General features: G+C 39.1%; 1 protein-coding gene across 1 annotated transcript in view; it reads right to left on the reverse strand.

Moving 5' to 3' along the window:
* The window catches only part of drd2a (dopamine receptor D2a), a 51,642-nt gene that overhangs the window by 19,146 nt on the left and 19,015 nt on the right, over window positions 1–13,481 (reverse strand). The window contains exon 2 of the mRNA XM_026192813.1: window positions 4,248–4,558. Coding sequence (XP_026048598.1) covers window positions 4,248–4,526 — 279 coding nt within the window. The 5' untranslated portion in view covers window positions 4,527–4,558. The remainder of the gene's footprint in view (window positions 1–4,247; window positions 4,559–13,481) is intronic.

Genomic DNA, 13,481 nt, shown 5'->3' on the forward strand with positions numbered 1-13,481 from the left:
GTTGCGCTGTGTGTTTAAGTCTTTGTGCAGAATCCGTGTTCCTGCTCTCATTTACTGTCTTAGCTGTTTGGTGGCTGTTGAAATTTTGTGAGATTTCACCTGAGATTCTGGCATTTCGGGCAAAATAAATTTATATTAAAAAATCGATTCAGGATTTTAATGAATCGATTTTACATTATCCAAGCCAGAATCGATTTTAATCAATAAATCGATTATAAAAACCCACCCCTAGTTTGTAGGGTTACTGAAGTTGGACTACCTGGTATATAATGTTGTGCTACGTGATTGCTAGCGACACAGCTATGTTAGCATAACATTAGCACAGTGAAGCTGGAGGATGGATGCCAACTTTTTTCCACTCGATAAAAGTTAACGTGCAGGATTCTGGTGGTTAGGGACAAATGCAATCGCATAGCAGGATGCTGTACTTCAGTCAGGAGAACAACTGAGATTATTCAGCCTCCGTCTGTCTTCGCTGGAGGGCCCGGGGACCGCTTCAGCCGTCTGCCGTCGCTGGAGGGTCCGAGGGAGGGACCGCTTCAGCCGTCTGTCTTCGCTGGAGGGTCCGAGGGCCGGTCCAGCCTTCATCCGCCTTCGCTGGAGGGTCCGAGGGACCGCCCCGGCCTTCGTCGTCTGCTGGAGGGTCCGAGGGACTGCTCCAGCCTTCATCCGCCTTCGCTGGAGGGTCCGGGGAACCGCTCCAGCCTTCATCCGCCTTCGCTGGAGGGTCCGTGGGACCGCTCCAGCCTTCGTCGTCTGCTGGAGGGTCAGTGGGACCGCTCCAGCCTTCATCGGCTTCGTCTGTCTGGATCAAACTTTTCACTTGGTGTTAAATGTTTGATTTTTGGGTGGGGGGAACTGTTACGTTTCGGTGTTGTCGGTGTGTTGTTTTTGGCGTGACTGTTATGTGTTTCCTGTTTTACTTTGAAAGTCTGTGTTATCTTAGTGTTTTCAGTTTACGTTTCCCTGTCTCGTCAGTTCTAATTTGCCCCAGCTGTGTTTCCCTCCTGTTGTCCATTTTCCTGATTGCTCCCTCTATGTATTTAAACCCTGTGTTTCAGTGTGTCATGGTCGCGATCTCCCCCGTGTTGTAAATAGTTTGGTGTTTTGTTGTAAATAAATAGTCTGTTGTAAATACTTTCGTCATGGGATATTTTCGTTTTGGGATTTTGGTGGAGAGCCTTCGTGGTTTTATTTTCCTTATCTTTGTTTTTCTACGTTGCACCCCGGTTGCCTAGGCCGGGGTGTAACAATCCACAATACGAGGTTAGTTATTAATATACTGCAACAACATGGGAATAGAACAGCTGCGAGAGAATTCAACATTAATGTATCAATGTTACGGAAGTGGAGGAAGCGCAGTTTTTGGCTTTCCCCATATTTCAAAAGTGCTTCATCTCTTTGCTATGACTGTCGCCCGCCATAATTTGCAGATGATAATGGTTTTAGCCGCTGCGATGCTTTTGACCAAAACAGGCGCAGCTTGATGACATCATCAACATTAAATTCATGGCTCTGACCAGGTCACTGTAGCTGATCGCCAATTATGCACTCCAAGGTAATAGACTAACAGGTTTAGTTGTTGGCATGATGAATATTTTCCACTGATTACATTTATGAGCCATTTGGTTTGCAGTAGTTTTCAAACATCTGCCTGCTGTGTGGATGCTATAAAGACATGAGGCAACACCTTGAAAGCAAATATTCTACTATATACACGTTTTATTCACCCTTACTTTAAACTAACTCTCAACTTCTAGTTATGCAAAATGTTCCCTCCGTACGCTTTCTAAATCAGTCACACTAGGCAGAAAGCGAAACCTGCACTAATTAATGCAAATTTAGTATTTAATAATAAAGGGCAAGTTGAATAACCTGCCCACACTCTGTGACTATGTTCCCACTGTAGTTCATGCTGTTACATTCTTAACACGAGTTAATACGCGAGTTACATGATGACCTGAGTCAGTGGCATTCTAAAAAAATTCAGTGCCTACACATGAATACAGAAAAATAGGAACAAAAAGGAAAGATGAGGCTTGACGAAAGGCCTCTCCGAGTTCAGCAAAAAACAGAATAAAACAAAAACAATATTGTAAGTATTGTCATGAAGTTTGTTTGTTTTAATCATCTGAAACGAAGCCTAATTTCAGATGGTGTCCGTGATGGAAGAAAGATGTTATGAAGAACATGAGTTGAATAATTGACAAATCTCTGCCTAAATTCCTCCGTTGTGAGCTCTGAACATATAAGGCCATCTTCACTCAACACGCTAATCCAGAGATTATGAAACTGTCTGGTGTTTACCTCAAAATGATGTGAACTGTGCAGCAGTTCCAAATAATTTCCTATTTTCAAGGATTTCTAGCGGACCAACTACTAGCGTCTCACTTTATCCCATCTCACATTAGTAGGAGGCCTGACAGCCTTGGAGGGACACACCAGAATCAGATGAGCATCCCACTCTAAACACAAGCTGGGAAGTAATCCCTTTTGACTTTGACAAACAGCCAGCACTTGCTTCCCAGCATATTATTCTAAGGAGGACTTCACTCTCCAAATTGCTGTTATTAGCCTGTTTGGATTAAATGGCTATAAAATTGAAGAAATCTGTTTCTTAATGCACCAATCTGCTCATGTGGGTCTCCCCCCGTGGGTCTCCCCCCGTGGGTCCCCCCCCCCATTTAACTGTAAGAGATGTAGATTGAATGGAAAACACAGACGCCAAACATTTAGCTAAGTAAAATAATAATCCTATCGAGCTAGACTTTGATTCCTATAGATTTACATGAATAATTTTGCCAAACTACATTTATGATGTGTAGAGCCAGAACTAAGTGTGGGGCATCAGGAGAAACAAGAGCAGCCAACTACTCGGTGAGTGTTTTGTAATCTGATGTTATGTTTGCACACAACAGATCCTATAAAGGAACAGCAAACAGTCAGATTTTTGTCCAAAAGCATGCTGTGACTTATATTTGATGAAAGATCCGGAGTAGTTTTAGTGTTCGCCGTACTTCAAATGTGTTACACTTAGTAACGCACACTTGTTCAGTTAAATCTCTTTACACCATCAAAGACTTACTTTTCTGATATCAAATGCTATCTTTTATTGATAAAGTTTTATGCTGTAATTTGTGGGCTTTGATACGTTGCTGATTACAATTCATCTCCCACTTATGCGATCCGCTTTGATGTAGGCTCCCTCTGCATGTATCCAGCTGGCCAAATCAACAGAGACAACAAGTAAATAATTTGGATAAAAACAAACAGAATGTGCAGGTTGGATACTTTATGCATGAACGAGCTTGAATCTGATTGTTTTTGGCAATGACCACAAAAGTATTCTTTTGTTTATTTGAAAAAATATGCCCAGATCATACGGACAGAGTTGGGCTATGAAATTCTTTAAATGCACTATAATCTGGTTAAAGTGATAATCATCAAGAGTTTCTGAGAAACATGGGGGGATTAAAGTCCCCGCAGTCTTAGATTGCTTTTTTTTCCTACATCAGACAGCGTGACCTGAAGCCTAATGGTCAGAAATAACCGCAGGATGAAGGAGGTAGCTTCCAGAGATGGGCAAAGATTTTTCAAAAAGACCGACCACATCCCACTCACTTGGCAGGATGTGCATGCTATTATGAAACATCGAAGTCTGCCTTCTCTTTAAAAACGTGATTCCGATGTGTCATATTTAAATGATGTACCATAATTCATTTAAAAAACAAATGCAGCAGTTCTCTGAATGAGAAAGGATGTAGCCCAGTATTTGGGTGAATTATAGCCTAACATCCAGCTCTTGTTCAAATAGACTGCTCTGACATTTTGCTGTTGTCACATAGTGGGACTACATTACAGGCCTTTATCCACTGCAGGACTGATGTGAACACATTAGTCTTCACCTTTGTATCACCTTGAGCCTGTGACCTGTAGTTAACTGTGGGTGACTGTTTGGCTCAAATCCTTTTCACCAAGATTATTTTACTGGCATGCAATTTCACTTAAAGTCCTGCCCTTTCCAGTTTTTTAACCCCTTTCTAAAAAGAATGATTTAAAAAGAAAACTAAATACTGCTTTTTAAGATGGCAATTTTCTGCTTTCTGAAAACCCGAGACACAGAGGGGAAAAAAAGGTTTAAGAAAAAGAAATAAAAGAGCATGTCTGCTGCATAGGTCATGTCAGGCTATATGTCTCTTCGAATATGGGCAAAGAGAGTGTGTGTGCGTGAATTTCTACAATCCTACCTCTAAGTAGACAACCCAGGGCATAACAAGTGTGGCCACCAGAAGGTCAGCGACAGCCAGGCTGACGATCAGGTAGTTTGTGGTGGTCTGCAGAGCCTTTTCCCTGGACACAGCCATACACACCAGCACGTTGCCGAAGACGATGACGAAGATGAGCAGAGTAAGCAGCATGGCGTAGTAGTTGTAGGGGTGCTTCTGCTCTTGGTCTGTATCGTTGAAGCTCCATGTTCCATTGTCATAGAAACTGTCATTGTAGGCATACTGGGTAAAGACATCCATTAGCTGTGAGTGACAAAGGCCAAGAATGGGCCCTGCAAAATATGCAAAAGGAAAGAAATACTTTATTAATGTTGTATACATTTAGGGTTTGTCGACTGAGAAATAAAAAGCTACAGGATGACATCTGAGGTTAAGTTTTCAAGATTTTGATACAGGTTTATCTTGTAATGGAAATGTAAAATTAATATCTTTCCTCAGACACTGTACTCCAGTTCAAAGCAAAAACAGACCTTCGAAGTGTTTTGCTAAGTGCATTCCTTAGTAGGTACTTAGCCATCTTTGGCTGCAGTTAGAGCATCAAACTTCGTGTGGATTTATCTAACAAGTCTAACACATCGATTTTCTTGGTAGAATTGAAACCAATTTTTTGGTTTCTTTTGTGTTTTTTAACTATTATATTTATTTACCTTTGTTTTAAAAAAAACCTGACAAGATGTTAAGAACATTTGATGGCAGAAATATCAACAGCTAAAAGGGCACCTGCACAAATTTGAAACCATTTTAACTAACCACTAGTTATGTACCATAAGAACACACATACAAGCATATGGACATTATATAAACATAACACATGTAATTAAGAGGCAACATCATCAAGATAAACAACAGAAAGACATCAGAGAAGCAGATAAATAGGAAAAAAAAAACACACCAAAAGAACAAAATGCAGAAACATTAGCAGAAAAAGTTAGGGGGGTACTGGCAGGTTGGGAAACAGCTGCAAAAGTGGCAATATATGGAGTGATCCCTATTATTTTAGTTGAGGATGACTTTGTTCAGTTAACAGTTTTTTAAAATTTAAAGAGAAAGAAGAGCAGTGATCTCAGTGACACGGTAAAGGTATGAAGAGCACGAACTAATGCATATTACAACAGGTTCATGAGGTTAACCACTTACCAGAGAAATACAGAGTATGAAAAGTAAGAATATCTATCTCCATAGTTCACCGTTGTGTGCTGACCGGCGTTAGTCTAACACAAGAATGGTCTGTTTATCCATCAAAGCTAAGGTGGAGAACAATCTGTTTGGGAATACTACATCATTAGGTTAATCTTTAGATTGTAGCCTGCTGACATGATGTGAGAAGGACATGGTGATCTATGATAAACCCTCAAATGCGACAATCTTTCAGGCTACAAGGGGGACAGAAGCCTTCCTACCAGATCACACAACATCGTCTTGGTAGTGTTTGGAGTAGAGGCCCTGACGGCTGAAGTGGAATAAGTGCTGCATCTGACAAGTGACTAAGGGCATTAAGAACTGTTTATCGGTGTAAAAGTTACCAGGACCATTCACACAGAAGTAAAAGTGGATATAAAAAAATCTGCAAACCTTGTTGTGAGCATGAACTATTATCTATATATTGAACTATATCGATTGACCTCTTCGGTCTGCATCCATCCATTTTCCAGTGACAACAGGCTCATGCTAGCGACAGACATACAGACATACAGCATGTAAACATTACTGCATCCTCTCAGCTGAGCTTTGATGGATACCATTTTGACTGACATATCAGACCAATGTATTCTGCCATGTTTATGGCTGGTACTTCTACACATCCCTATAACACCCAACCTGACCTAAAGAGACCCTAGTGTCTCCCACTAGGGTGGGAATACAAAATTATGCAACACTAAATACAAAATTATGTAACTGTGTTGGATAATGTTAACTTCCACCAAGTTCCTTCCACTGTTCTGAATAAAATATGAGAGGAGCACTTTTTAGCATGATGTTGGTAAGTATGCAACCACCAGCCACAACATCATTTGTTATACACCATGAATGCTAGCCGTGAGGACACTGAAAAGTTATTTTAGGGCATGGTTGCACCATGGAAGGAGACTTCTTCCCTGGTCCACTGTGAGGGAAGACATCATATATGCATTATTAATAAGAGAAACAGATGTCCATCAAAAATATGACAAATTGTGGAATTTTAAGCTATTTGGAGGTGCAATCTGTTGATTTTTGCTGAAGAAGTGCACGTGTTACATATGGATGACTGATTCTGACAACCATGATTTTCACTGTAAATCATGGTTGTCAAAAAAAGAAGCCAACACTCAGATACTAATCAGTGCAAAAATAAATAAATAAGTAAATAAAAAAACTTGGCTTATTTTCTTGGCTTACTTATTTGCAGCAGTAACACACCAACAGTGCCATCTTCACCTCTTCCAGTTGACACAATTTCACACAGCATCTGCGGACAGGACGCACAAAGCCCCTCCCCTCACTAGCAGCTGAAGTAGTCACCATTCACAACACTGAAGGACACTTTGAGGAGGTCAGTGGAGCTCATGTTTCAACAAGATTAAAGTATTAAACAGTTATTAGCCAGACCGGTGCAAATGTTAATGTTAGCTGTTTAACTATTAGCGATTATCCTGCAGCCACATTAGTTGTCATTTATTAATGGGCCAGCCAGTGGCTCATTAATAAGATGATAACATTAATCTTGGAGCTAGGATTCAAATACTATTGTTCATGCCTATCTGTAATTAATATACTGTAGAGCATGGAATTTTCTCATGAATTGTCTCCCAGTTTAAAATGAGAATCTAAAAATACCAGTGTGATACTGAATGTCATTCAGCTGGACAAAACTCACCCGTATACTGTACAATAAGCAATCAGTATCAGCAAGAAGAACAAAGCTTATTTTTGTTAAAGCACTGAAAAACAATTAGAGGCATTTTTCAGTTCGGTGAAACAATAACTAGATCGACTACTGCTTGCAGACACACAATAGACTTGTTTTGTCCCATGATACAGCTCTGACAGTTGTACTTAAAAAGCTTTCAGAATGAGACAAAGCAATTGTGGGGGGGAAAAAATCCTATGAGGTGATTCTTGGTGCCTGATTGTCCTCTACACATGCCCTTGGGAACTGTGACCAAAGGCCACCTTTGTTTCATCAAACCTGCGGCTTTGGCTTTTCATGGTCTGAGAGCTGTTCAGATGTCTTTTAGCTAACTCCCTGGGGGCTGTTATGTGCCTTTTAGTGAAGAATGGGTTTTCTGCCAACTCTAACAAAAAGGCCTGATGGTTGAAGTGATGCACTGAAGGTTGTACTTCTGTAAGGTTCTCCTGTCTCCACAAAGGAGCTCCAAATCTCACTGGATTCATCGGTAGTTCCAAAGTCTAAAATCTGACCTGTACTTTTGGGTGCTTTTAATGCTGCATAAATTTCCATGTGTCCATGTGTAAAGGCACACATATAATGATATGTGTGCCTTTACACAATCCTGTCTGATAGTACAATTCTACTAACCTGTTAATGTTATATATCATGCACCTCAATAAAATAAACAAATAAATAAATAATAAACTAGGAAAACACACAAAAGACTTATTATTACACTATTTTAAAGGTAAGTGAATATTGTATTTGGAGGCAATGAAGTGTCATCAGTACAGGGGTATGGTTCAATTTCCACAAAGCTGTAATATAGACGCAATCACAAACAAGTCACAATTCATTATCATGTGCAAGCAACTTTATATTTCTCTGTCATTCAAGTCCAGTTGTAACACTTGATGTGTTACAGTTTATGAAACATTTCTTTATCTTTGGGTGACCGTGGCTCAGGGGGTTGGGAAGCGCATCTATAACCAGAAGGTCGCCGGTTTGATTCCCGGGCTCTCTGTCCTGGTCGTTGTATCCTTGGGCAAGACATTTGACCCTACTGGTGTTGGCCAGAGGGGCCAATGGCGCGATATGGCAGCCTCGCTTCTGTCAGTCTGCCCCAGGGCAGCTGTGGCTACAACTGTAGCTGCCTCCACCAGTGTGTGAATGCGAGAGTGAATGAATAGTGGAATTGTAAAGCGCTTTGGGTGCCTTGAAAAGCGCTATATAAATCCAATCCATTATTATTATTATAATTATCTATTAAACTGATTTAGAGAGTTTGTGCTATAAGCAAAACTGCAGCTTGCCAAAAAATCATGCTGTAGGAAATATGACTGAACCCCAGATGGTTCTGGGATATGAAAGTCTGTTTACTCTGATGTGTGCTTTGCATTCATCTTCGGTTGACTACAATATTGCTAAAATATTATCTTGCCTTCAGATTTGTCATAGTCACAAAATAAACACATCCACTGCAAAGCGCATCCTATTTTACAATACCCTCAGCAGTGTTTTTACTCCCACATACCTGTCTAGATTAATGTTTATGTCATCCTCCACTTTCTAAGCTCCATTTTCACTTCCTCTTTCCTCCTCACTCACACACTAATTGGTTCTACAACCTTTCAAGCTGCCACTTCTGCTGACAGAAATCTACTTCAAATCCCCATTTGGATCTAACTCGCTTTATCTCTTCAGCTAATTTAAAGCCAACAATTATTGTCCTGTCCTTTAATTGTTTTGGTAGGTTGTTTTTGTTTTTTCTTTGTTGCTGGGTTATGACTGTCATCAGTCAGTGTTACCCCCTTGCTTACGGCCAAAGGCAAAGCTGCATATCTGGTTCGGTGTTACTTTCAAATGGAGGTTTTGTGTGAAAACTGCTACTGTTTCTACTGTTGTTTTCTTTTCTGCATGTTTGCTGATTTTATGTAACATTACTTACAGGAAAAATTACTTTTAAATTTAAAATAACTTTAAGTGTGTGATCTATAATTCAATATTTTACTTTAACATTGTTTTGATGAACAGAATATTTAACGGGAATGTGAAAATGTGAATCTATTCTATGTTCAAGTGTTGCTGTGAAGTTGCCTTCCTTAAAATAATACAACATGAAACCAAGTGGCATGCAGTTACTTTTGCAGATAGCCAAGCAGAGACTAACCACCCTCCCATCCACAATCACAAACAAAAACGTTTTTCTCTAATATTTAGCAATTCAAGATAAATTAGATCAGATTAAAACATACTATTCATGCTGACTGTCTACACTGTTCATGGAGGTTTTCACCTTTCTGCAATCTAATCTTACATAAATGTTTTCCTATTATTTCCTATTAGCTGACAATGATAAGCGGTTGATGAATTTTTCAAACTATTTCATTAGGATAAAAGGCAATGAAACACCATGAAAACATTTAGTACATATGTTATTCTGCAGAAAAATGTTCCCCATTATTAATACATATCTTTTGGTTGAATTAATTTTAAATACTTTATATATTTAATATAATATTATAATATCTGTTCAGTGTCCAGTATCATATTCTACAAATCACATATTGTAGTTGCTGTCCATTGAGAACCACATATCTATGAAAAAACAGTTGTGCATGAGTTTAAAAACACAGGCCCACATCCTGATGATATTTCTTTTTAGCATATTAAATATATAAATAATACAAAAAAAATCAAAAAACAAAACAGCTGAATTAAAAGCCTTGAGCAGTGGTTGACATGGTGAACCGTCAATATATACAGCAGGAAAAATGAAAATGAAAATATCAATGAAAAAAGAAGGTGGAGTTTTGGCAAGCAGTGCTCGCCTTGCTTGCCCTGACAAAATGGTGAAACATCCATCCAGGTCACCTGTAGCAAACCGGACATGTCAGCCAATGTTTTCTTTTTCAGGCTTGTGTTCTTTTTAGCATCTTTACTGAATCTAGTTTCTTCATCAGGTTTCTCTACAGACTTTTAACACCTGCTTGCAACAACTGGTGTGTAGAGGACATATCTTTTTGCAGATGCTTTTTGTGCCCTTCAAATAAGTTTCTTATTTTGGCATCCTTGAAAATCTTTAGTGATCAGGACATTGCAAAGGACACACTGTTAGGAATTTTAATAGGGTCTGCTCACTGCAATGATTAGATTATTTATATTTTTGAGAGGTTCACACACTGGTTCTGGCCTCAATTATTATTGACCTTGGAGATGGAAGCATACTATCCCCACATTGTGATCATATTTATGCAACTAAGTACAGTGAAAAACAACACCAAAAACTACGCCTCTTTCTTTGTGTTTTTCTATTTCTTGAGCTCAGAAGTCAGCTGAATTATAAAGAAAAGGTACCAGCAGAGGGCAAAGGAAAACCAAAACCCAGGGAGAGGGTAAAGAAGGATTAAGTGAGAAGCAATGAGAAGTAGAAGGGAGGGAAACATGCTCCCGTTAGGATGTGTAAGCAGTGCTCTAGGGCACCAGTCTGTGTGTACCCTGCAGATGCCCTGTGCTGTCTAATCTTATTTATTTTCCCACTCTACTTACTTAGATACAGTACGTGAGACTGTTCCCACTGCTGGCCTGATAGTTGGTGCTTGCTTATAAACAAAAACATCCACGCTCTCTGTGCTGCCTTAAATAGCTCATATACTTTAAATTCCACCCTCTGTGACCAGTTTGGTTAATAAAATAGAGTATATCTTTCAGACAGGTAAGAGAGTCATTATAAGTGGTCAAAAAACGCGTCAAATTCACTGCACGCAGGACGTAGTTATACAAGTATAACTGCATTTCACTGTGTGTTATACTTGTATAACTATGCATGTGACAAATAAAGAACCTTGAACCTTGAACCTTTTCACCAAATAATACCTGCTGAGTGCTTGTATTAAAATATCTAACAGAATATTGAAATACACCTTTGAATGTATTTAGGATATTTTGTGTGTTCTTCTGAACAAACAACACTGTAAAGAGCCTTTCAACTTTGTGAAAGCAGCTGTCGTCTGTAAGATTGCTCTTGCCAATCCCGAGCCAGCTACCTGGCCCCAAACACTGTAGACTGTCGGGTTCCTCTGGTCCTGTGCTGTTTCTGTTTTGAGCAGATTGCATGAGATTTGCTTTCACAACATCTTTTAACATTTAAACTTTTACATGTAAAGCAGGCAAAGTGATATGATACATAATCTCACCAGCAAGTTACTCATTACGAGACTTAAGGGTTCTGCACAGTTCAGTAAAATCTTGGATTGGTAGCAACCAATTAATATTAACAAGCAGTCTCAGTGTAGAATTCAAACACTGCAGCTTTTTATAGTTGCTGTAAAACGACTAAAAAAATTGGTACACCAAAAAAAATTAATGAAAGGTGAGAGCCTAAAGCATTTTTTGAATGTACTTATTCCTTAAAAAAAAGGCATGTGCTTTTATTTTTGTCCATGAAGCTATTGGAAATTTAAAGTTTAACTTACCATATCGCATATGTTAATGCTTTGCATGCTTCTAGGAACTCATTTGCTAGTAATTTAAACAAGAGAAAATAAAATAAACTGGGTGACTAATCCAAAAATTAGAACATACTCTTGAGACTCTTGAATCTTTTCATTTCTTTGTATTTTGTTAGGAAAATGGAAAATAGCAGCAATTTATCAAGACATGCAAATAGAAACTGAAAAACATTATAAAAAGCAAAAACAGTTTATGGGGTTTGTCCACCTTCAACTGAATTCTCTTAGGCAACTACCTTTTCATTTGTTTAAGCGGTCTTCAGCAATAGTCCTCCAGGATTCTTGAAGGACATTCACAGCTCTTCTTTGGATGTTGGCTGCCTTTTGTTCTGTTCTCTGTCAAGATGATCCCACACTGCTTTAGTAATGTTGACGCCTGGACTCTGGGGAGACCAATCCAGGGCTGATAGTGTTCCATTGTGTTTTCCTATCCAGGTGTGCTTTTACTGCATGTGCAGTGTCTTTTGGATCATTGTCATACTGAAAAGAAAAGCTGTTGCCACTGAGATTGTATTGCATGGTGGGTCAAAATCAGTTTTGATAAGGACATCACCCAACCATCTCTCACTGAGTCTAAGGAGCTTGGAAAGAAAAGTGTCTGAACTTCTTTAAGTTGCTTGAAGATGTTTCACCTCTCATCCAAGAAGCTTCTTCAGTCTTATTCACAGAGAGAGTGAAACGGGCAAGTTGCCACTGCCTGTCAGGGCTGCAGTGTTGGGAAGTGGTCGGTGGCATGGTAACATCTTTGAACTGATTACTGTCACTGTGCACTAATACGATAATAAACTAAAATAATATATTTAACTGACTAGTATTTCTGGTAATGACAAGCAAGGGCAGGAATTTAGTTTAAATTCCTACAAAATTTAGTTTGGAAGTGCGCCGGATACGCCCAACAGGTTAGAGACCCTGGACCCAGAACTCGCTAGAATTGATATTTCTCATCTGGCCTGGGAATGCAATGAGATTCCCCAGCAAAAGCTTGAAAATGTGGCTGGGGAGAAGGTTGTCTGCAATATCCTCTGCAGTGCAACCTGACATCAGATAAGTGGAAGATAACTGATAGATGGATGGGGGGATATTGTTATCTCTCTCTATTTTCTTTGGTTATTAGTTACAGTTTTCCCCATCACCATGAGCCAAAATCCTCATAATGAGAATGAAATGGATAGAAGTAAGATATTAACATTAACATTAGCATTAACTTACTTTATATTATCATTCAAGCTGGATGCTTTCACTTACAGTCCAGTATTATCAGTATTTTTTTTTGTCAAACTTTTTTATGTATTTTACTTGTAGCACAGTGAGCGTCTCAGGGCAAATGATATTCAGCACTATTATTTCAACCTGAGCCTTACCCTTTTTTTTTTTTTTTAAAACTATCATCACTTCTGTAGAAAACACTTTGCAAAGGTGCGCCATTTCTTTCTTTCTCCTCAGACACCACAATTATCTTTTACAACATCCACCCCGCCTTCTCCACTTCACCTTGAAGTGAACTTCTTCCTTACAAAGAGCATGGCAGCATGTAGACCTGAAGCAGATTCTGATTCACTAACATTTGCGCTGTGATAAGAACAAAATTGGCTGGAGGGCAATGTTTTATGAATCTGATGGTAATTTTTGCATGTACTATTATTATTTTTTGTGCAGGGTAAGAACATTTCTGTGCACATATAAGTAAATAGGACCGTGGCACACATGGTAACAGGGAGTAGTTTCACACAAATTACTAAATGAATGTTTCCATCTCAATCGGGTTGAGTTCTACGGGGATGCAAACGCACAAATTACACTCTCAGTGAATTT

This window comes from Astatotilapia calliptera, chromosome 14, assembly GCF_900246225.1.
Source record: "Astatotilapia calliptera chromosome 14, fAstCal1.2, whole genome shotgun sequence".
NCBI classification, from domain to species: Eukaryota; Metazoa; Chordata; class Actinopteri; order Cichliformes; family Cichlidae; genus Astatotilapia; species Astatotilapia calliptera.